The 25757-nt window shown below is 40.0% G+C and overlaps 1 protein-coding gene across 2 annotated transcripts; it reads left to right on the top strand.

The window, feature by feature from the left end:
- The first annotated feature begins 496 nt into the window (after positions 1 to 496).
- Positions 497 to 24861, top strand: gabrd (gamma-aminobutyric acid type A receptor subunit delta). 2 transcript variants are annotated; one of them, XM_004570937.5, is made up of 9 exons: positions 497 to 1014; positions 14348 to 14463; positions 18075 to 18142; positions 19383 to 19603; positions 20010 to 20092; positions 20324 to 20461; positions 20877 to 21032; positions 22501 to 22712; positions 23797 to 24861. In XM_004570937.5, exons 1-9 carry the CDS (start codon positions 947 to 949, stop codon positions 24121 to 24123), a joined length of 1389 nt encoding a protein of 462 aa, XP_004570994.1. In that variant the 5' UTR covers positions 497 to 946; the 3' UTR covers positions 24124 to 24861. The 2 variants fall into 2 exon arrangements, with proteins under 2 accessions (XP_004570994.1, XP_012780044.1); XM_012924590.3 differs by lacking the exons at positions 14348 to 14463; positions 18075 to 18142 and having other exon boundaries at positions 499 to 1014.
- The last annotated feature ends 896 nt before the right edge of the window (positions 24862 to 25757 follow it).

Below are 25757 nucleotides of genomic sequence, written 5' to 3'. Positions count from 1 at the left end.
TAAAGCATGTTAGTTCAGCTTATGTGCTACAGGCTAAAATAGACATGACAGTCAACACAAAAAGTTTCAGACATTTTTCATAGTGCATGTTTGAGGTTCATTTCCAAGAAAAAACATTAATTACATTTAAAAAAGAATAAATAATTTATTTAAGACAGTTGAGTGGGCTTCATGCTGAATTTAGAAAAGAAAAAACAAAAACAAAGTATTGGTCCTATCGCGCTAGTATCGACTCGGTAACAATACTAGCGACACTATTGTCCACCTCCAAAGAAAGGACCTCTGCGCACACTTTGGGCAGCCCCCCTCCCAGTTTGATCTTATTCCAACAGAAAGAATCACAACTTTATGTGAGCCACTAATTACCTAATGGAGATGAGTCAAATGTGTCAAACATTACATAATATATTGAAGTCCTTTGCTTATGATGCCATTCCTGCCACCCCCCACCCACCCCCGCCTTCTGTGTCCAGATTCAATCTGACGTTTAGAGGCCAAGCGACGGAGGGATCGACAGATTAGCGAGTCTCCCTCCCTCTCTCCCACCCTCCCTCTCTTTCTCTCCCTCTGCCTCTCTCCATCCTTTTCTCTCTCACTCGCTTTCTGCGCTGTTGGTGGATGTCAGGCGGTGGATCGGCTCCTTGTTTCGGTCGGACCCGGAGTTTTGTCTTCATCTTTTTCATAAGCGCGCTCTTCTCTTGTGCGCTCCTGGACGCGGAGGAATCGGGGAGCTCACGACCATGGGGTCACCATCACCTTCACCACCACACTTTACTTTGTTCTCCGCGGCGCTGGATCGGGAGGAGAGCGCACTAAAATAATAATAACTAAAAAACAAACAAAAAAAGCTAACAAAAAAATCCTCTTGTGGGCTTTGTCGTCGAATTACATTGCGGGGGAACTTTTCTCTTAGCATTACGCATATATTAATCTGACAGCGTGTGGAATGGAGATCCCAACTTTCCTGTTTTCGAGTCTCGCTCTGCTCTTCGTCGGAGGAGATATTTTCACCAGGTGAGATCAGCTGTGCTTTTGTTTGTTTTTTTTTTTAACTTCTTGCAGGTGTCTTATGTGCTTCCCACTGCGGAGCGCTATGAATATTCCGGAAGAAGTTAGCCGTCAAATTATAAACGGTATTAATAATAATAAGAAAGCAACAAACTAGAACGATAAAACAAGGAAAGGCACTGTGATATCATCTATTTAGGAGCAATAAACTGCTCTTCTTATTGATTTAAAGTCTCGCGTCAGTTGAAGTCCTGCTTGTTGTGCAACCGCCTCCCACGACTCAGTGCTAGCAAAACTCACGTTCACGTTCACTCGTGGATAAACGGACTTCTACAGGCTTACATAAAACTACTTATAGACACCCACAATCTGAAGTCTGCTTTCTTCCCCGCTTGCATGAACCTGATGACACCATTTGCATAATGCATATGCATAGTAAGAGGTGATTGTTTTCTATCCCCCCTCCCCTGGTGATGAATACCAGCTGAGTGGAAGCGTTTGCGTGCGCGCGCGCGTGTCAGATAATGTCACGAACCTCCAGGGGGTGACATTATCTGCCACGTAAGGGATCAAATACATCAGATGATCCCATGATGCAGGCCTCATACTGCAGTAAACACAGTACATTTAAATAGAATATCACTAAGGTGCTCAATTTGGGAGGTTAAATAAAAAAAAAAGGTGTAGGTGCTGCTGGGAGCTTCAGTCGTGAATGCGTCTCTGAAGTAGGATTATTCCAGGTTGTGTATTATAAGGTAAAAAAAAATTCTTAAGAGTGATCCAGTCCTATTCAGCAGCGGTTCAGATTTCAGCCATTTGAAAAGATTTATCAGGACCATTGTGCTGACTCTGAGGATAAATTACCTTCTCACCAAGGAGCAGGTCAGGTCTGTCTAAACTAGTTTACAGTGCTTCGTTTTTGACAGAGGCCTGCATTCATCGGCATTCAGTTCGCGGGATAATCAGCATCTACTACAGAGCTTCAGTTTCAGTACTTGCTTTCACACTGAAAAGGGCAAAGGGTGAAACTCTGAGGAAAATTGGGGAAAATCACCTCTATTGTCCCTCTTGGCTGTTCACCAGTAGAGGGAGTAATAGCTATTGTAATTGGATTTTCCTGCCTCCAGTCACTGCTGTTATTATTATTTTGTTCTCAGTACAATGCAGAGTGTAGGCTTTTTCTTGCACCTCATTATGTGTCATCTCTCTCTCTTTCTCTCTCTCTCTCTCTCTCACACACACACACACACACACACACACACACTTACTTTGCAGAGGAAACCTGCACGCCGCTTTCTTTCCTCGCTCCTGCTCTGCACAGAATCACCCTGATTCTCTTTTTTTAGCTCCTCGTTTATCCATTTCACAAAAGTTGCTTAGCTAAGTTGCGCCTCACCACCTTTGGTGTTGCATGAATTTCACAGTTTTTTCTTTACAGCTGAAGTGTCACTTACCCTTCACTTTACAGAGTACAATCTGCATCTAAATGGACTGTATAATGTCTGTAACAGAGGAGTGGGCTAGAAAACATGCTATTGCGTAGTAGAGAAAAGCATCATCCTTTGGTCATCAGTAGCCCGAGATAAAAATTGTCTTGAAATGGTAACTGTTAAATAGAGTGCCAGATATGTGTTAATCCATCCCTGAAAGTACTGCCCAGTAAATGCTTTTAAAAATCTATCATGCTTAATCTTTTCAGGGATGATCTTAGTCGTTTTAGAAAAGTAAAACTATAATGTACAACTTGTTTTTAAAGATTTAGGTCTTCGGGTATTTCACAAAAAGTGCCTGGTAGTATTTAAACCATTGCAAATAAGTTGTTGGCCTGTACTCTCTCACACATATCTCTCATTAATAATATCAAGTCACTTTAAGCCAGGGAGAACATTGCTGTCACAATGTAGAAGCTGCACTTTACTAAAGTGACATGTCTTTTTTACACATTTTTTATTTCTGCAGGTGAAAGTGTCACTGATATTAAAAGTGTTGTTTTCAAGAGAGATTTGACAAAGAGGGCAGCAGAAATAGGAAGAAACACAACACTTCAGTTCTATAAACGTACTTTAAGGCACCAAAAAGCGCTGGAATAACACACAGTCACAAAGATACCTGCGAAACAGCTCATTTTTTTCTTTCCTTCTTTATTTTATATTTAACTCATTTTGTCAGTCATGTTGTATACAGATATGTACCAATACAAGCAAATATATTAGACATAAAAACCACACCGAAACATCAGGAGTCACTTTTTGGCACGACACCTGGAATACAGAGTGAGTTAAGAAAGCGACTAACGCTAATCCCCACCTCATTCACCTCTGCCTCAGTGCACGAATATTGCAAATGATCGACTGTATAATTTTCTGCAAGTGTTGCATGACAGTTTAAATTTTCATGTCTACAAATTGCAGATTTTTGATTTTTTGTTGGATTGGGCTTGTTAGCAAAATGCAGTGAACCTGTCATAATGGGCGATGCATTGCTTTCTTCCAGTGTGGGAAACATTAAGGGAACTGTACAGAACTGACATTCATACAAGATGGCAGGGAGTTAATTTACCGCACTACACTGGTTGAGTTGATTCAAACACAGGCTAAGCCTTTTCATTAGCTTTTGTCACTATGAAAAAGGATTAATGTGTTTTAGTCTTTTTTGTACCAGCAAAGGTGTGACTAATATAATAATGGTGGCTCTGTTATATGTATGTCTAGTCATTAATTCCACCCGTGTTCTTGCTGCTGTCACAGTCCACAGTGGATTTCTATCACAAGGGCCAAAGATCATGTTTTTAAAAAGAAACGAAACCTTGAAAGGTCAGCTAGGTCATTATTTCAGAACTGACACTGACAAAAAAAAAAAATCCATATACATGATTAACCTGACTTCCAGTGGTTTACCAGTTGTAAGACTTTATTGTGACGCAGCAGCTATATAAAGTGTCGAGTCTGCAGTGTTATTATAATTAGACTTCATTCAGCTCTGATTGCAGGAGATAAGTCAACAGCGAGGCTGCTATCTGGTCACAAAGACAGGAACATAAATCAAAACTCTAACCAGACCCGACTCCCGTGACACGCAGGTGCTACTAAAGATAGCTGAACATACCGACACAGGTGGCTGCACAGCCAGATTACACATAATACTTTCATGCATGTCGGTGTGTGGTTATCACCAGCTGACTGGAGGTTGAAAGGAGATTCACAGATTGTGCGCTACAACAGCGATATCTCAAAGACCAAGAAATGTGACAATAAGAGTGCGGGGGAGAAAAAAAATACTGATTAAGTCCAGCAAAGCTAATCTTTGAAAGAAATGAGGACCAAAAGAGATTTAAGCAGTCCTATTATGCATTACATTTTCTCCTCTCTTATTTATACTGGTAATTGTGGTGGATTCTCATATTAAATAATGAAGTAATGCACACATAATCCCTGTGAACTCAAAGTTTAGGCTTGATACTTCTCAGATTTTCTACTTCTCAGAGTTTAATGTCCTCATAGAGGGATATCCTTAATACAGTGTGGCTGGCTGTGAGCGCAGAAGACCCGCTGACATGCTGTTCAAACCTAGCCAGTTGTATAAAAGTTAGCTTAAAGAGAGTGGGAAGTGAGTTAAAATGGATGATAAGGATCTGATGTAAGGATTAGTTTGAGTTGTAAATACAAAGCCATTTTAGTAAACTCCAAGTTATGAGCAAATGGTAAATGGATTGGTTTTCATGCAGTGCTTTTCTACTATACTTAAGCACTTAAAGTGATTTACACAACACACATTGTTCACTCATTCATACCCATGCACTTTTTTCTATATCTGAATGCTTTTCTGTCTAACATTCACACTCTGAACGCATCAGAGAGAAACTTGGGTTTTGGTATCTTGCCTGAGGGTACTTTGGCATCCAGACTGGAGCAGCCAGGGATCAAACCAACAACTTTGTGATTAGCAGATGACCTGTTCTACCTCCTGAGCTCCAGTCTATTAAGTATATAAGGCCTCCTTTAAATAGGGCCTTTGTTGTAAACGAAATGCATTAAAAACTGAACACAAATAGAACAAGAGACTCACCTGCAGGCTGACTAACCCCCCGGGGAAAAGTGTTGGATTACTGACAGAGCAAAGCTGAGTCTAAAGCACTCTTTAAGAGCCCAATTGTGGCATTTATGGACTAAAATGCACAGATTGTAAGGAGTGTGGGTCCATCCTATTCTCGGGGCCTTGCTGCAGGTCAACCTGGCCCCACGATGCAGCTAATCATATTTTATTTTAACTGCTAGTCGAGCAGTTTAGCTTAGAGCACACCCGGGAAGAGAATTTTAGTGTCATTATTTACCTTTTCAGAAGGACATGCACAGGAGGTCACTCCCCACCTTTGTTTTCATGCGGACGTGTAGTTTAGGAGCAGGTGGCTGCCCCTGCTTCATGCAGGAGGATTTAAACTCCACATTTTATCATCTTTTCTGGCTTGTCACACTTGTCCTTAAACCTGCACTCAGGTGAAGCCCTTGTCCTGACTAATCCGCATGAGAGACTGACTCAGCGGATAAATCCCCCCACCGTCCGGAGACTACATTTTCCAGTAACGCTGTGTTTTGATCATGTTCCCCCGGCTGCATGAGCTGGCTCCGAAGCCTGACTGTGAGCTGGCTACAGGGTGATGCAGGCACACCTCAGCGCCTCAGCTAGAAGCCGCCTACTCAATTTATGTTGACATATCACACGTAAATGGGAAAAGGAAACAGTTTAGGAGAGTTTTGCTGATTTCATTAATTTCTAGATAATTATACATGAATTTATTTAGCAGTTTGCATGTCACTTTGATAAGTATGTTAAACGCAATGAAATTAACCTAATGATAAATACCAGCAGTATCTAATCCCCATGAGAATGGACAAGGCTGTGATACAGCAGTTCTGCGTTGGGTATTTTGCACTGGTTACACTCAAACTGTAATGTGAGTGCTTTGGAAACCAGTGCGTAACAGAATTTCCTGTGCATTTCCTGCAGTTCCTTCTATGATCATTATATTCAAAGCAAATGTCAAAATGATTTGCTTTATTTTATCCAGCGGAGGTGTGATGTGTCGGCAACGTGATGTGTGACGAAAGCTAGTCCGTGACAAACTATCCGAGTTTGGAGATGTTCTGGGTCTTCGGGCTCTTTAAAATAGCGCAGGATATTCACTGACCTGAACGCGAGTCCTGCAGCATTTTCCGTTCAGATAAGGACCTCTCTAACAGCAGCACTGTACAGCATGATCATCCCACAGACTCCATCACAGTTTTTTTATTTTATTTTTATGAGAGGCAGAGACTGAAGCCCTGTGTTTAGAGACACCATTATGTAACTAGAGTATCAGGATTCATACATATGAAGTGCCCTTGAGCAAGACATCGAATCCCTCCCAGCTGTCTTGCAGCTGACCTTTGAGCTTCCTGCAGAGGGAGGAGAGCAACACATGTCTTGGTATCAATGAGAAGAAATGGAAAGGGTGCAAGGCTCACAGATTTAGAAACAGCAACTTATCTTTTTTTTGTTTCAGACATAAATTTAGTCTACCATAAATGATCTTTTTCTTCTTTTTCTATTCCTTTCGCTTTTTTTTTTAGCTTGGATAAACTTCAGTTCTAGACCATCATACAGGAAAGAGATAAAGTGAAAGATAAAGCAGTAATTTGTCCATGCATTACCTAATCGTTGAGGGTTAAAGGAACGATCTATACACGACGTGTTGCTGAATTATGTTTTTTGTCAAGTATACTAATTTTATTTTGTTTTATTCAAAGGTTGCATGAACATAGCAGGCACTTTAGCACATATAGCTCACGAAACAACTGTTTACATCTTGTAAGCTTCAGTTGGCTAATTCCACAAAAAGCAGTGACACTGGTGCACAGGTCAGCCAATCACAGCCTTGCAGAAAGACGGCTTTGTGACTTATAATTAATTCTTTTCCCCGTGATGCATGACTACACCTGATCTCAGTGTTTCCTCCACCTGCCAAACCCTAATTTAACCCCCAGTTATCACAACAATCCGCCCCACCAAGCCCAACTCTGTCTAATGGGGATAAATGTTGCTTTTTACCATCATAATGAAGAAATAGTTTTAATGATAGAATAATTTTTAAGCTTTCAAAATGCTCACAGTGATAAGCAAATAAATAAACAATGCCACACTCGCTAACACAAATTATTATTAGTATAAAAATATATATTCTTAGACATTAGAAACTTTAATGTTTAAAAACACAAATGTTGGGAGAAACTTGAATACTTTTAACAAGAAAAAAAAGAGAAGTTTGTTTTTAAATTTGGGACTCTTTCTTTTGAATGTACTCTACATTATCTATTGATACTTGTATTAAAAAAAATGGATGTGCAGAAGGAAATGGAGCACTCTGGAATGCGATTAAGACTGACAAACATTATTTGAGTGCAAATCTGGTCAATAAAACATCTGTTTGCCGCATGGCAGCGCAGCACAGACCCTTAATTATGACTGCTAATGCAGTGCGAACACCGTTAGAAACCCACACCTATAAATGTGAAGCAGCTGTTCAGTGATTTAACTATCTATTTATTCATGTTTTATTTAATATTTATCCCAGTTTGATTCATTTCACCACAGAACTAATAGAAACAGTTAGATCAGGGCGCTGATAGGTAGTCCAGGTATCGATTTGAGCGATTATACGATACTGATTAGGGTTGTTGGTGTGTGCTGTGCTTTGCATTCACAAAAAGACACCATAAATTTGAGTGAAGCCGCTTCTCTTTGTTTTTCTCCCCAACTGTTTAATGTTAGCTCACAAACAGACGGCAGATCCGAGCCCTGAGAGAGACGTTTAATGAAAGCGAAATATAGAAGGATTAGGAGCGTCTGCAAATGCACACCCTCTCAACTGCTTGTCATGGATGGAGGGGTGGGAAAATGAAGAGGCGCAAATGTTTCGTAAATCCAAGAAAGCAATCAAATGTTCAGACCGGTGCGTCTTTCAACAGAATACATTTGATTTTTCTTTGGAGAAGAAGTGAAGTTGTTTTTTCCTCCTTAAGCAAACTGATATGTTTGTAGAGAAGGAGAACATTTGGTGTTAAGAGAACAGCTTGCAATAAAAGCAATAATCTGTGGCAAATGTGAAAAATTATATATGTATATGTGAAAGTCAGTAAAGCCAGATTAATTGAGTCGATAAAAGCTTTTAGTCGGGATTTTGGACCCTTGGATTAACATTTCTTCGCATGTGTTTTAGAGTAAATCGAAGCAGCGCTGCACACGAGCAGCCCCCATCATATAAAGAGGGAGAAAAATTAAAAAAAGATGCTGTGCAACAACCACACCATGACAGAAAAGAGTCTTAGTTATTACATACAACTCCTTCACACTAAATATTCACAGCTGTGTGGGAACTGCAGAGAATAAAGGCACCAGGGCCTTAAATCTTTAAATCCTAAAACAGTTAACAACTGTAAAATGAGTGTTAAATTGCAATAAATAGAGTTCTACTATAGGATTTGTGTGATATACATTTCCACCCGCTTTCTCCTCCTCTCCAGACAGAGGTCTGTTTGACCTTGGTGTGTTAACAAATGACTTGAAAGAAACGCTCTTTATTTCCAGATTTAGAAACTCCCAATTAGCGCAGAAATCCAGGAGTCACTTAGTGATTAATTAATTCACTCAGTGCTCCCATTTTTTTAGTCATGACAGTGATTGCCAGACTAAAAATACATCTGCCTCTGCAAAACAGATCCACCGAGAAAATGTTAATGGCATGGCAGAAATGTTTATTTATTTTATTTCATATTCAGTTAACCAGCCGTTACATTTTGGTGAATAGTTTCCGTATGGCATAATGCTGTGCTCTCGGGCACGTCGACTTTCTTCAAATGTCAGCCCGATTTCAAAGGTCAGCTCGCGGCTTTTCATTGTCGAACGATCTGAACACCTTCCACGAACCCCCCATGCGGTCCATTTCCCTGTCGATACCCCCACCGCCGGCCTTTGGATGTCAGAAAAATCGTATTTGTTTGTAGCAAAAACAGTCAGCACCTTCAATTTTGCACGATAGCTTTGCTTCTAACATTTGATTCATCTCCATGTGTCTTTTTCATGGTGATGTCTAACAAGCCATGCCTCTTTTCAACATGGACTTCTCATTTTTAAACTCCCCTCTAAATCTATGTGTATGGATCTGTGTATGAGTGTTTCAGAATACAAAACTGCCACCTGGTGGTATCTCAGCTGTGCTACGTTTGTGAAATCCTTCACAGAGGCTCCTGCTGTTGCTGCTCACAGTGTTACCTTTCTGCCCTCAGGCAGCACTAAGTGATTTCCGGATCCTTAAAACAGACAATAGCTTTAAATGTTGCTGTTATTCCGCTCCTGGCACATACACAGAGGTGGCAGTGCATGGGGGCAGTTTGAATTGAATGCAAAACAATGCATGCACAAAGGTATGTTGTTCAGAATAAAAGTCCACAGTGTAATGAGAGCCTATTTTCAGTGAAATACAGCGATTTGGAGGTTTGTGGAGTGAGGCGCAGCATTTTGTTTATTATGCGCTGTGTGGAATCTGAGGCTACGCTGTTAGATTTGGATCTGCTGTCAGACTCCTTGTGGACAAAAGCACGCTGTGGAAACACGACTGAGGAAAAATATGTCAGCCAGGCTTTAATCAGCGTGGCTTTTGAATGCTGAAACAAGCACAGACTTTTTAAAAAAAAAACTTTTTGAAAGGACACCCCTGAGAGATGTAATTTTGCGCTGACATTCAGCATCTTTGACATTCAGGATTTAATCATTTTCATGCAAAGAGGAAACAAAACAAACAAACAAAGGACGAGTTGCTTTGGGTGAAAATAAATGACCAAATAATTGCACGCACACGTTTTTTTCTTAATGTTTGAATCTTGAGAAAATGTGATTTCCTAAATCAGCGATGAATAATTCAAGGATGCAAGAGAGTTTTGGAAAACATGTTATTAATAAAAGTCGTGTTTTTGCGCTCCATCTTTTTCAAAAGCACATGCTGACAAGTTATAGGACTAAAAATGATAATTAAAGTGAAGGTTCCTTCATTTTCATAAATAAACACTGTATTTAAAGCAGCATCAGTCTTTTATAAAAGCACTAAATTAAAAGTAGAAGGTGTAGCCGGTATGGATGACTTCATTTTCAACTCCCTTAGCCTTTTCCTTCTCTCTTTTTCCTCTTTGTTTCCCTATTGTTTGCTTTAGTCAGCTAAAAAGAGAACTATTTCTGTTTTTAGCTGGTGGTAGCTGCTGGGGCTTGACTATTACCCTGTTACTCTATGTCATGTAAATGTGTAAACATCTGCAAACGATTAACAATTTGAGCTCACGTTGCTCTTTTTTTGGGGACCTTTTGTTACATCAAATATTTTCCCTCCAATTTTATACAGTTGAAAAGTAGAGATGGATATCACCGATATCACATATCGGTATCGGTGCGATGCTGACCTAAATTACTGGATTAGATATCGGAGAGAAATAAAAAATGTAATAATATCCATTAAATATCACAAAAGCACCTCACAAAACGTGCGACATGGCATAACTCAGCTCATAACCTTAGCACGTCGGAGGAGTATGCATCACGTGATAGAGCGGATGTGACGTGCGAGACCAGTCGGCGGTCTGGTTGAGCATTTAGAGCCTCGCTACCAAACCAGCATTTCATCTCCGAGAAAGTTATCCCAGAGAAGTAAAGCAAGTTTGTAAGTTCATCTCTGAATGTTTCTAAAGCATTCCCACGTTAAGCTTACCAACCGATACTGTATATGGAGCGACTGCCTCTCTCTCTCCCTCTCCTGCTGCTACTTCAATCATGAAACTGATCAATGATCAGCTGATTGGCTTTTCTGTCGTGACTCCCGTCTCTCTTGTTTGTTTTTGGCCCACTTTGCACCAGAAAGAGGAAACCAGTGGATACACAACAGCAGCACCTTTAAGCTTGATAAGCTGTTGTTAGAATGGTAACTGTGCAGGGGCGGGCCTAGCAAGGTTTAGCCAGGGGGGCAGGTAGGGCATTAACAGGGAAAGGGGGTCACAAAGAAATACTTTTCTTTCTTATTCTCATGTCTAGCTTGTAATAAATAATTATCTGAATCTTACAACCAAAGTATTCATCTGATGTAAAATGTATAGAAATACGTTATTGTATATAGTAACTATTAAGTCTAATATATACCCTAGTAAGCTATAGTACTTTTTCCTTTGGGAAGATACCATCTGTGCAGTCTGCAGTTCTGTTGAAGAAAGATGTTGAATCTAATTATTGTAGAAAAATAATTGATTTCTGTGCATTTAAAAAAATTTTTTAACACGTGCATTAAATTAAAGTCGATTACGTTAATTAAGCATTATTAGGTGGAGGGTGGGGTGTGGTTCCCCTTTTGTTTTGGCTGGGAGTTGGCAACCCTATTAGTTAGGTTGTACTCTTTAAAATACCAGAATAGGGAGGATGTTCAGGATTTAAGTTTATTAGATTGATCAGTATTGCTCATCTATGAAATATTTTGGGTGCAGTGTATTTTTTGCATACAGGTATAACAGAATAGCTTTAGTTTTGCTTGTTTTTTTAAAACTTGAGTATCAACTTATACAAAATGCAGCAAGATATTAAAAAACACACACGTTTTATTCGTTATAAAATACAAATAACTGAGTAAAAAATACAACGTCAGAAAAAGAGCATTTGTGGTTTGTGTGTCTGAAAGAATAAAAAATATTGGGCTATATATTGGAATATTGGCTTATAAATCACCCCATATAGGTACTGGTACTACAAATTGTATACTGGCCGGCCTCGATTACAGGATAGTCAACGGCTAACATGAATTCCTTCCATTAATCTGACAGATTCTGAACATTTCAGCTTCATGTCTGGATGCACGACCTGGTCACTTCTGCTGTGATGGACCTGGTGACATTTACAAACACAAAACTGAACTGCTGATTATGACTGGACATAAATCTCGTGCTCTGTATGAGTTGCTCAGCATAATTGTTTATGAGAGTGACATTTGATCTATGTTTTGCCATAACAGGGGGGCTTTCATCATTTTATATTGTCGTCAATTCAGAAGAGAGGGCTCCTCCTCAAGGAGCCTTTGTATGAATGTCAAGGGAAAGTCTCTCACATATTACAGGCACACACAGAGTTGCACAAAGAAACACAAAGATCACAGTGGCAATAGATCACAGATACAATTAGACATTTACAATACTGTGCAGAATTCTTGAATCATGCCTCACTTCTTTATAATTTGCTGTCAAAGAGCCAGACTTTCTAGTCATTTTTAAACTGGTCTTGAGCAACAATTCTTCAGGCTTCTTCTTCAGTCTGAAGGTCTTCTGATCCTTTTTTTTTCTTTTGCACTGTCTGCTTTCTGACTCATTTTCAGTCCAGTTCTTGACCTGAGCATTTTCAGAGGAACTTTCTTATTTTTTGTTAAGCCACTTAAAACTCACCTATGAATCATTCGAGCATAAAATTTAGCAAAGAGGCAATTTTCTTGCTAGTAGCGTGTCAGGATTATACAAAATATATAATTTGCTCCCAGTTTTTTGATAAACTAACACAGTTCAAAAGGCACGAAGTTGCATTTTTGCACTAAAAAGCTGATTCCCAAAGAGCTATTACATGAAAACCTGGCATATTTTAGCATAGAGTGCAGTGTGTTGTTAAAAATTTACTAGACAACTAGACAAGTGAAGGATAAAAGAAGAAGTTGCACGTCTAAAATCTATATACAGTAGAATACCACTATCTGAAATTCAAACAGGAAAAAATCTAGCAAAAACCTAACATGGTGGAAACTGTATTGTGGGCTAAGGTTCCATTTCAACCAGTGGTGTTAGGGATCCACCACCAGTACCATCTGGAAGGATCTGATTGACAAAGACTTCCACGATAATGGCAGCCAACATATAAAGAAGAGCTCAGAACGCCCTTCAGGAAGCCTGGAGAACTATTCCTGAATACTAGCTAAAGAAATTATGAGAAAGCCTGTCCAAGCCTGTGTTGAAGAATAAAAGTGGTCATACCAAGTATTAATTTTCAAGCATTAGAATCGCACAAATTCAATTTTTACCTTATATACTATATTTCCGTGTACATTTTAAGTGCACCTATGTTACGTTTTTCTGACAAACTTTAAAGAGATGAAAGGTTGCTCGAGATTTTTCCACAGCATAGTCAAGTGTGGGTACACTTCACTAGACACAAAGATCCCTAAGGTTCTCTGTTGCCAACACTGATATAAGTGTGACCTGAGTCTAAATTACTTTAATCAAATGAAATTCACTTCAATTAATTTTATAACAACAGTCACCTCAAGGCGTTTGATATTCTAAGGTAAATACCCAAAATAACAGAGAGCCAACCCCAACAATCAGATGACGCCTTAGTGACAGTGGGAAGGAAAAACTCCCTCTTAACAGGAAGAACCAGGCTTAGCGAGGATCAGCGATCTGCCATGACCAAACAACACGCTTTGGAAGATGGTCAGAGATTAATAATAAATAATGATTATTTGCAAGGTGGTGTATAAATACATAGCGAAAGAAAAAAGGTGAGTAAGGAAGAAATATTCTGTGCCTCGTGGGAAACCCTCAGCAGTATAGGCCTATTGCAGCGTAACTAAGGGTTGGTCAGGGTCTTCTGATCCAGCTCTAACTATATGCTTTTTTAAGATGGAAAGTATTAAGCCTAATCTTAAAAGTAGAGATGGTGTGTCTCTCCTGAATCCAACCTGGGAGCTGGCTCTACAGAAGAGGGGCCTGAAAGCCTCCCATTCTACTTTGAAATATCCAAGTACGTCTGCAGTCTGAGAGTGAAGTGCTCTTTTGGGATGATATGGTATCATGAGGTCTTTAAGAAAAGATGGAGATTGATTATTTAAGACCTGGTAAGTGAGAAGAAGGGTTTTAAATTTAATTATGGATTTAACAGGCAGCCAATGAAGAGAAGCTTAGCTAATTGGTGTGTGCCATCTAGCTTCATGGATCGACAAACCTGGGTATCATCTGCATAGCAATGAAAATGTATACTATGCCTTCTTATAATACTGCCTAAGGGAATCAAGTGTAATCCAAATAGACTTGGTCCTAGCACAGAATCCTGTGGAACTCCGTAATAGGAAAAATTAACGATTTAAATAATGAATCTTATTTATGTTTGAAAAAGTGGTTATTGTGTCAAATTTTGAGATACTTTTACGTATGCTACTAACTCTATCTGAAGTTCTGCCAGGCTTTTCCTGTGGACGTGTGACAGGACAACCACTGAAGGCTGCTGTGTTTGTTTTCTTTAGGGCCATGCTGAGTGACGTTGGGGACTATGTAGGTACAGACATTGAAATATCCTGGTTACCTAATCTGGATGATTTAATGAAGGGCTATGCCAGAAATTTTCGCCCTGGGATAGGAGGTGAGTATGAGATCTACTGCTTGTGGCGTTGGGTTACATTTCACCGCCTCACATTTACAGCCATCCTTAGCATCACCCAACCGAAGTCCTAAGTACAGGAGCATGGATTGCACTTCATCTTCCAATTCCATTATCCCGAGAGGCGCCTTTGGTTTGGCTTTTCCTGTACGACATTAAAACAAGGCTCTGTTTACCTCATACAAATACTAGGGGTGCAACGATATTCGTATCGATATTGAACCGTTCGATACAGTGCTTTCGGTTCGGTACGCGTATGTATCGAACAATACAACATTTGTAATTTATTTTATCAACTTTCCTTCTGACGATGCTGTCTGTGTGGAGCGCTCAGTGAATCTGCGTTCGACTACTCCGCCTAGGCTGCACTGTCGAGCGCAGATCCACTGAGCGCTCCACACAGACAGCATAGTCAGAAGGAAGAGCGCAGGGCACCTCCCCCACCCTCATTCAGATCTGGCGTTTGGAATTATTTTGGTTTTCATGTGACGTATGACCCTGAAGGTAAGCGAGTCATGGACTAAAGTAAAACAGTATGTTGGATGTGCCATGCAATGCTCAATTACATGGGTGGGAACTAGTGTGTTAGCACAGTTAGCTCGTTAACGTGTTGGCCGTCTAGCCCCATGCACGGGGCGATCGGCGGTAGCTCGTTAACGGAGATTTGCCATGTTGTGGTGTTAAGGTCATTTCAACCAGATTAACCTGAAAGCACTAGTGGGAACACAACGAATATGACTGCACATTTACGCCGACATCATCCTAGTGCAAAGACAAAAACAACAAGCATGCTACTAACTTTAGCCGAGTCATTTAGACAGCTGTTAGCACATGATTCTCCTTATGCTGCTGAGAATATAACCCAGAAGAAGCAGATAGTATAGTTTTTATTTTGGAAAGAGACATTTCTCTGTAATAAACTCTCTTTTCCAAAGATGCATGATTCCTCAATCAGATACAGGGCTTGCAATATCGCTAGCCTGACGTCCTGGGGCTAGCGATTTTTTCAGTCGGGGTACCAAAATCTATCTCTTCCCTGCCCGTCGGGCTATTGTAAGAAGGAAAAATATATGTCAATGCTTTTGCATTCTTTCAGAAATGTAGCTGGGTAATTATGTCATTGGCATCGGTGAGCCACTGTCAATATGTGACATATTGAAGTCGCGTTTGAATTTGCACTTGTTTTTTTGCTTTCACTTTGCAATCATGCGAACTGTGTATAGAGAGCGACAGCACTGATCTGTGAGTGATGATAATTTGTGCACCAATTCCTCTGACATCGTCTTATTAATTGTTAGCTTACTATGCAAACATGACAAGTGAAATCTCCCGCAGCAAGCTTAAACATGTGAGAGGTTGATCGCGCAGAAAATCGCTGAGCTTATGTGAGTGCGTGTGTAAAAGCAGCAGGATTTATATTTGACTACGATGACCTGGATGACTGAGAACCTTCACAGACAGATATATATTTTAGTTCTGCTGAGCCAAATAAGACAGGTCAGGGTGAAGAAGTGACAGCCAAAGAAAAGCTTACCACAAAACGGAGAAGTTATGACAAATCAGACTATAAGGCAAAAAGAAAGTGCAGCTTTATGGTTTCATGGACAAAATAATTTCTGTGGCTGCAATATGACGAGCTATATAACCGGGGCTGCACATAAGTGGTCCGCAGGTGCGCATTCGCTGTCAAAATAAAAAACACGCACAAGGGTTAGGGTTAAATTTAAAAACTGTACTTTTGAGTTAAAATATATATTTATAATTTTAATAAATGACAAATTAAAAAGGCATGAACATTTTTTTTGTATCGAAAAAATATCGAACCGTGACACCAAAGTATTGAACCGAACCGTGAATTTTGTGTATCGTTGCACCCCTAACAAATACATATGCTGACAGGTGAACAGTTTGTTAAGGACACACACAAAAAACATTTATTAAAGAGAGGCTTTGCAGGAGGACACGCCGGAGTGGAGCGGTGGCACAAACATTGTGTGCTGCTCTGGAGAATTTGCTAAGAATGGCTGCCAAATGTGAAACATTCAATGACCACAGCAATAGATTTCTCAATCTCACAGCTTAACTCAGCTGAGGAAAGGTGAAAATGTGGGGCAAGAGTGCCGCTATCGCCACACACATACCACCCTGTGCATGATGCAGAGAATCATAATGCAACATCATGTGGTCACTGCATTTCTATTTATGTCACATTTTAATGTGTTGAAAAAGGAAGCTAAATGGAAGGCTGTTGTGACCACTGGGGAATCATGTCTGTTATTTCGGGGCAGTTTCTTTCACTCAAATCCCACCCCATGCTATTAATATGGAGCAATAACAGGGCCTTAAATATATGATAATTATGAAAAATGTTTTTGCAAGATAAATATAATTTGTAAGGATAGTGATGCACAAGATGTAAAGAAAAGACGTGACAGACAGATTGTTTCATAAAAAAAGCACAATGTATTTTTTTCTTTACATAAAATTTATGGATCTTGTTATCGCCTCACTTGAACACTGAATATTAGAAGAATTGATAACTACACAAAACCTGATTTGAAAGTTGAAAACCATATTATGAACCAAAGTGTCTGAATGTTTCCAATCTCACATCATTTTAACAGTAAGGGAGGATTAGTTCTGCAGTGGAAGTGGAGTCTCTTTTTATATAATGCAAGAAACTAATATACAGTAACAACTTTTCCCACTGTAAACATCAATATGTGCTGCCAAGGTTTCCAGAGTGCAAAGCCTATTTGCAAATGCAAAGTTTCTGAACTGATAATGCTGTAAAACATTTTTCTGGAATTTTAATCTATTTGCATAATTAGAGTGGTAGCAAACAAAATCAATGCCACGTTTCTATGGTAATGCTACACATTGTGCTTCATTCTAATATACAGCGAAATATTTTCTATTATATTTACTAACCAGAGTTGGTAAAATAGCTGTTTAACAAATGTTATAGTCATCTTTGTACCTGCGCTGGAGAATAGAATCACATCGCCCTCTAAACTCTCCCATTTACATCAACATACAATAAGCATACAACTGAAAACCTTTTCCCATTCACTTGCATTTGGTGTTGAAAATATAAATTACCCAAAATGGCATGGGGAGGTGTTGAATGATGGGAAATGATTCCTTAATGTTTAATATATTTTAAATAGCCTTTCTGTTCTGCATCACTGAGCCCCCCCCCCCTGTAGTTTCTGCCCTCTAGCATTCGATGACTGCTGCACGCTCCATGCTAATCATATGGCAAACTGTTGAGTGAACGCTACAGCGTATGTGTGCGTGCGTGTGAATGTTGGCAGAAGCTCTCTCTGTGCAAGTCCATGAAAGCCCAGTGTTGTTTATGAATGCCCATTGTGTGATGTGCCACTTCGCATGGCTAAACTGGATAATGCTTAATCTCTATGCACCGTAGGAGTGTTTGGACGTGGGAGGAAGGTGGATGGGAGAAAAACAGATGGGTTATGGAGTTAGGATGGGAGGGACCAGAATGGGAATCAGAGAAGTGGCGTGGGTGGGTGTTTGAGATGGGGAGGGCAAAGGTTTGCCCTTTTTTTTTCTCACCATTTCCTCTGCAGGTCCGCCCGTGAACGTGGCCATGGCTATAGAAGTAGCCAGCATTGACCACATCTCTGAAGCCAACATGGTAAAGAACAGACACTCGCTCCTTCTTTCTGCACCGAGATTCTCTATCATCACTTCACAACTGTCGCAACGATCAAAGATTTACTATTTGCATAATCCTGACATATCCCACTCGAAGGTTTAAACGCATTCAGTGTGAACATTTGTGACACATCGGGCGAGTTGTTGGATAATTTCAGACTTTCATGGATTTTGTAAAGTGAAATATCAAATCCAATGGGGCAATTCATGTTTTGCACAAATATCATTTTGCGTAACCTTGTAATCGTGAGCGGCGCCATGTCTATCATGAAAGAAGGAGTTTAATCTTAAAACGCTTCAATTCAATATGTTTTTTTTTTGCTTAACATCTGAAATAAAGTCCAAAGTGTGGTAGCCAAAAGAGCAATGAAACTAAAACACAAAGTGCACAGTATTCAGGGAAAGGCTGCAAAGTAAGACAATAAAGCCAAGTGCTTTATTGCTTTTATGCTGTGAGGACACATAAAACACAACCGGACACTGAACTGCTGCAGTAATATCTGAATTATGCAAGCAGAATACTAAAAAAGCACCACAGTAGTTACTCACGTCACCAGCCAGTGCGGCATGTGTGCTCCAGCATTGTTTGCTTCTTTTTCAGCCTCCTCTCTGGTGGTTTATGCTGTTTGATGCTAATTGCGGTATTTCACTCTTTGGTTGTGTTTTTCTGCATTTGCAGCCAGATCTGCATTTGTGTGGCTCACCAGGCGTTTGAAGATGGCTTTTTGTGTTTTCTTTTCTTTCTATATTTCTGTTTGGTAGGAAGTTCAGTGTCACATTTTGCTGAAATCTCTTGCAATAGGAAGAAAATATTTAATTCAAATCTACAATATAGTGACAAAAGAGTTATTATTCTTTTTCAATTTTGCGATTATAACAATAATTAACAGCATTTTAACGGTGATATCAGTTTTAGGGTTATGTCTGAAAAGAAATGTGTTTGGACCCTTTAATTAAATGTTGCATTCATCATTAATTGAAGGGCCAAAATCTCTTCTTACTAAAAATTCTTATTGAGTAATTACTTTTCTTTTCTAAATAATTTCATATTTTGACACAATCTCACCAACGATTTTTCCTATATAAATAAGTTATTCCCAAAACCGTCCAGAATAATGAAATAAATTAAATATATTTTTAAAAATACAAAGTAAATATAATTGAACCTAATATTCCTAACAGTCTGTCTCCCGTTTTACATTCCGTGGTGTTCCTGACAGGAATACACCATGACTGTGTTCCTGCGGCAGAGCTGGCACGATGACCGCTTGTCCTACAATCACACTAACAAGACTCTTGGACTGGACAGTCGGTTTGTGGACAAGCTGTGGCTGCCCGACACCTTCATCGTTAACGCCAAATCTGCTTGGTTTCACGATGTGACCGTAGAGAACAAGCTGATCCGCCTGCAGCCTAACGGAGTGATTCTATATAGTAGCCGGTATAAACAAACAGATCATTGTCTTCTCTTTCTTTTGCCTACAGAAAATTATAAGACAATTCTGCAGTTTCATCTTAGCACACCAGAAATTTTCACTGTCTTTCGTCATTGTTTTGATCAGACTGCACTGTTTTGGTTAAATATAACAGTTCTCATTAGCGCTGTGTTTGGATGCAGGCTGTTTTGAGCAAAAAAATAAAAATAAGAATGCATGAATAGTAACTAAATGGACTTTTCGTAAAAGAGTCAGATTTTTATACCAGGAGTTAAATAATGAAGGATGTATTGATGAACATGCAAAAAGAAGATAAAAGAAAATTTAGTTTTTATTTGAAAAATGACAAATTGAAGAAACTGTAATAGCATCTGTGTCAGGGTTTGATTAAGCGAGCCGTTTTGTTCCTAGAATCACTTCGACAGTGGCGTGTGACATGGACCTTACCAAGTATCCCATGGACGAACAGGAATGCATGCTGGATTTGGAAAGCTGTGAGTTGGGATTTATCTTAAATGTTCATTTCTTCTTTCCTACATTCATCTTTATGGGTTAAAAATGTTATTTCAGTTTATTGCTGAAACATTTCATTGTGCGAGCACGGTGACATTTGTGAAAGGTTACAGTGTCTGTGACAGGATGAAAATGCTAAATGTTGAGCGAACCTCGCACATCTGTGTCGGCTGGACGGGTAAATGTCTTTGTTGTTGTTGTTGTTTTTCTAGATGGTTACTCCTCAGAGGACATTGTGTATCACTGGTCGGAGAGTCAGAGACACATTCACGGTTTGGACAAATTAGAGCTTTCCCAGTTCACCATCACAGACTATCGCTTTGACACTGAGATGATGAATTTCAAATCAGGTGAGCATCCCTCTTTTGTGTTGTTTTGTGCCTGTATTATGTTTTACACGTATGTGGTGGTTTTGGACTTTGGTCCCTCTTGTATTGGAGAACTCTACACATACTTCTTGAAGCATGACTTCTTTTTTTCAACCAGAGGCACTTCTGTGGTTGTATTCTATTCGTAGACGAACTGCATCAAGGCAGACTTGCTGCTGAGCCAGGCAGGAGATTTAGGAGATGAGAGCAGTAGCTGCTGGGAAGATGCAGCTGCAACACCATTTTATGCGTTAAATCTTGAAGTTGTGCCACTAGGGGCAAAAGCGAGGCAAAAGATGTTGCCTAGCGTCAGAGCCTGTGAAGAACAATGGCCTCTTTATGATAAATAATTAGCATGTTTGGTTTGAAACAAAGTGACTTGTTGTCTGCTTCACAGCGGGGCGCTTTCCGAGGCTCAGTCTTCGCTTCCAGCTGAGACGTAATCGAGGTGTCTACATCATCCAGTCGTACATGCCTTCGATATTACTGGTTGCAATGTCCTGGGTGTCCTTCTGGATCAGCCAATCAGCAGTTCCTGCTCGTGTATCCTTAGGTTAGTATTAATTGGATGAAGTATATTTGAACATTTCGAAAGGGGTTATTTCAGTGAAGGTTGATGCTCGTTCGTCCTCTGAAAGGTTAAACCACATAAATGACAGTTTTCTTTTCTTAGAGTCTTACTGCGTGTGGGGTTACATTCAAACTAATGCATTGTGGTTACAAGGAACTCATAGCAGCCTATTGATGACCATCACAGGATACAACATAGCTCAATACATGCTGATGTTAAAGCAAAAATAATAAATCTTTAATTCAGTTCCTGCACATATTTCTTCAGGTCTCACACAGATGTCCTCACAGGCCTGAATATGTTATCTCTACCCCCCAGATATAAGAAACATTGGTTCTCTCCCCCAGTTTAAATCTCAACTCAAAACCATCTGTTCAAATCTGCATATTCACTGTGAACCCACTGTTTGTTCATTTTATCTTGTGCTTTTGTTTTATTGTCCTTCATTGTGTCATTGTTCTATTATGTATTTTATCCTATTGTACAGCGTCCTTGGGTGTCCTTGAAAGGCGCTTTATAAATAAAATGTATTTATTATTATTATTTTTTTGTTAATTAAAAAGGATTTATGATTAAGTATTTTACATATGCCATGCAGCCTTACCTTCTGCTATGAAATCAGACGCACGTAAGCCTTAATTTCGCAATTGAACTTTGCAGTTTCCTGTCTGAAAATTGCCCACCTGCCTCAACCATCCCCTCTGCTTGCTCATGTTGAGATTTTACTCAAAGAAGAAGAAGATATATATTTCTTGATGTAGTATGGATACAGCTAAAGAGCTTCTCAGTTCCCACCTCTCTCGATGGTCCTGTCTGTTTCAGTCAGTGTTAAGCAGCTTATTAACTTGCAGGTGCAATGAAGTTGTGCCCCTCTGTTTGGCTGCACACACTGGGGGACATGCTATGCAGACAACAGCTAGACAACTTGGTGGGCCAAAATATATCAAAATGCTAAATTTGCATGCAGGCTAAATTAAAATTTTGGGGGATCGGGCCCTCCGGCCTTGAATTTGACGCATGAGGATGAGACAAGTCAAACGTTCATGTCCTCTCAAGACTAAAATTCTGCAGAATGTGCCAACAGAATCACTGATGAGCTGCAAACATTCTAGTTAAAGCAAGAAAAGACAGCCTCATCAGACAGCCCGATGAGGCTGTCTTTTTAAGTTTAAATGGAAGATTTGGACCAGATGATGGGACATGAGCAACATTCACTCTGAGAGAAAGATGAATATGTACACCAAATATTTTTGAAAATCCTGTTCCTCATTTTGTTTAAAGCTACCAACAGAAAGGGGATAGTGTTCCCTTAGGAAACCTTAGATTAACCACCTAACTGACAGTTTATACTGTTGTCTAGACTACAGTAGGGGACCAACCAACCTACAGTCTGAGAACACTAATCAAGAGCCCCACATCCACAGAAGTCAAATTTTTGCTTTGTTTTCAGGGATTACAACTGTTCTAACCATGACCACGCTGATGGTAAGCGCTCGCTCGTCCTTGCCCCGAGCGTCAGCCATCAAGGCGTTAGATGTCTACTTCTGGATCTGTTACGTGTTTGTGTTCGCGGCCCTCATCGAGTACGCCTTTGCTCACTACAACGCTGACTACCGACTCAAAGAGAAAGCCAAGGTCAAGGCCAGCAAGCTCAGCTCCGAGGTGAGGATCACTCATTCGATCATTTCCGTCATGTACACCTGTCAGCAGACCTTTCAATCTGGAGCTTCGGGGCGGTAGGGTGGGGGTGTTGCTACTAAATTGTGCGCACCTCTTAAACATAAACCTAGGCCGGACATCAGGCCTTGGTGCTGACAAGCATCCATCCCACTGACCTTCAGCAGGACATGAATCTCTATAGACCATAATGGGAAAACAGATGATCGCCCCACAGGAAGCAATAGTGATTCTCATCATACTGTCAGCTTCTTAAGTTGCTGGTGTCCATCATAACTGAGGTAAACCTTCAGAATAACAGTGGCCGCACCTGCTATAAAACTATGAGTTCAGAAATATTAAACGTACCAGATTACCTGTCAGAGCAGTGAAGCGATTAAAATTAAATGTTGCAGTGGAGTGATTGTGGAAAAAAAGGAGCCAAACTGATATAGGGTATTTTACATTGATACTGATGCAGATATCAAAGTATTTTAAAATATAATATTACAATAAAATGGCCGATGTAATTTTCTTTCAAACATACGAAACATAAACAGATTTCTCAAGCCTTTGTTTTATTTAGTTATTTATTTACTTGTTTACCTTCCGCTCAACTCAGCTCAGCGCCCTCTGGTGGACAAACTATGCAACATCAACACTCAAAAAATGGTTGAAGTGCCTCTTCTTTACTTACATTTATATTAATTGTCTATTACAAATGCAGAAACAATAGTTTTGCAAATGAGCTGACAACATTGGTCTGATCGCTTATGCTCTAGTGAGTACGGTGTAATCAAAACTGCCAAAAGAGATGATAATCATTAATACCACACAATTAACTCTTACCTTAACCACTGACAGGGTTAGGGTTAGTCGTGTGTTTATTTAAAAAAAATGAAGCATTATAAAATATAAAGTACCAGGATGGACCAAATACTTAAGAGCTTTTGCTTATAAAGTAGTTATAAGTTATAGTAGTAGACCTCATGAATGCAAAGGGGTTGAATTGTCACTTTTGCCAAATTTGCCAGAATAGAGCTCTGTCAGGTAAATGCTTAGATGCTTCTCTGTCTCCTCCTCTCCACAGTCTATTGTAAAGAACGGCAAACAGGCAATGGTTCTGTTTTCCCTGTCAGTCACCGGCATGAATCAGGGCGTGGTCATTTCCAGCCGCCACGGTCGAGCCCAGCGTTCCAGCAGCGAAATTCCCGGGGAGGGTGGAACGGAGGAGACGGAGCCGAGGCGGAGAAGATCCAGGCAACCGGAGGAGCGCGAGGAAGAGAAGAAGAAGTGCTGTTCCAAGTGTGTCTGCAAGCCCATTGATGCAGATACCATCGACATCTATGCCAGGGCCGTGTTTCCTTTCACTTTCGCCGTGGTGAATGTGATCTACTGGGTGGCGTACACCATGTGAAGAGGAGGCAGCGGGTCTGAGCGAATGGCTGCCATCCAGAGCTGTATATAAGAAACTGCTGGAGCTGTGCCACTTTAATGCTGGCAGACTGGTGCAGCAGAAATATACTGCAGCCTTCAGTAAAGGCGAGAACTCGTCAGACAAAAGACAAAATAAAGTATAATGGCCTGTGAATATGGAAATATGGTAATTACTGGAAGTACGTAGAAGTTTAAGAAGTTTTAAGAGGATTAAAATATATTTAAACACAAACAATGTCCTGCAAAGGCGAAGGACTATGTTGCCTGTGGAAGACATACAGCACACATTTAATACAGTTTAACTAACAACAAACACTTCCACATCGACCTGTTATATAAGCCGACTTAACACGAGACACCAGACCTCACGTCCACCAAAACAGCCGCACTGACCACAAGCTCTCCTCTAAACAAATACAAATAAGCATACTTAGCCTGTCTAACTCCACAATCAGTGAACCACTTGTTATCTCACAAAGCAAAAACACCACCCAGACAAGAGGATAACGAGATGAGGTGTACTGCTATTCTGCATGGCTGAGAACTCATTACCCCCTCTCCCCTCCCGCCACTGCTATCCCCTCTCTCTCTCCCTCTCCTTTGGTCCCCCACCCTTTTTTTTCCTGTTTATTTTCACGTTTAGGACACCGACTGGAGGGTCTTATCTCCCTCTGCCAGTTCTGCCTGTTTCCTTGCCATTAAAGGACTTCCTCCACTACCTGTGTGCGTGTGTTTGTGTTTCTCTCTCCTAGCGCCAAATGATCTCTTGAAAGCTAAATCCATGTTGGTTAGGTATATTCAAAAGAAGACGAAGCTGCTTGAAATCCCATCTGGCAGGTCCGAACATGCAAAATTTTAAGGGGTTATGAATAATTAACTTATCAATTATACTTTGCTCTATTAATAATTTCCTACTCGTGCCTGTCCTTTGTCTGAACTGGGAAATTGATTTCAGGAGACTCGTGGATTAGAAGGCACCACAGCTCTTTAGTTTTCTTATTCAGTCACTACATTAAATACAGTGTATTATGTGACCTCCAGTTTGAGCATTTCAGCTTCTTGAATCAGAATGAAACTGCATCTTTGATTAAATCATCAGTTTTCTTTGCTTCTTTGATGAAAGGTTCAAGGTGGACACATCAGCCAGTAACTCTGAATGTTGTAATCAGTTGTAACAAAGTGTGGTGTCCACAGATTTACAATACTGTACAAAAGTCTCAAGCCACACTTCATTTCTTTATATTTTCCTTCCCAGGAGCCAGACTTTCCAGTAATTTTTTTTAATTAACAGCAACAGTTCTTCAGTTTTCTGAAGGTCTTTCAAAGTTTTTCTTTGGATATTGGCTGCTTTTTCAAGCACCTGTACCTGACCATGTCAGAGGAAAGTTTTTTGATTTCTTAAGCCACTTAACACTAACCTAGGAATCATTCAAGCACAAAAATGGCACCTGACTCAAGGGATGAACCAATGTTGTGTATACAGATAAGAGACAACCAAGCAAAATAGCAGTTTTAAATTGTATCTTTTGGGACTTTATTACTAGCAGCCTGTGGCAAAAACAAAAAAAAAATACCAACAGTAACACAGTTTGACAGACACAAAACCAACAAAGC

Source organism: Maylandia zebra, linkage group LG20, assembly GCF_041146795.1.
Source record: "Maylandia zebra isolate NMK-2024a linkage group LG20, Mzebra_GT3a, whole genome shotgun sequence".
In the NCBI taxonomy this organism is placed as follows: Eukaryota; Metazoa; Chordata; class Actinopteri; order Cichliformes; family Cichlidae; genus Maylandia; species Maylandia zebra.
The sequence above is the reverse complement of the archived record's forward strand: the minus strand, read 5'-3'. Positions and strand labels throughout refer to the sequence as shown.

Coding starts and splice junctions, on each gene's coding strand:
- gabrd (XM_004570937.5), top strand. CDS start 947: ATGGAGATCCCAACTTTCCTGTTTTCGAGTCTCGCTCTGCTCTTCGTC. Junction 14,464..18,074: donor TTTTCGCCCTGGGATAGGAG/GTGAGTATGAGA, acceptor TTTCCTCTGCAG/GTCCGCCCGTGAACGTGGCC. Junction 21,033..22,500: donor TCCTGCTCGTGTATCCTTAG/GTTAGTATTAAT, acceptor CTTTGTTTTCAG/GGATTACAACTGTTCTAACC.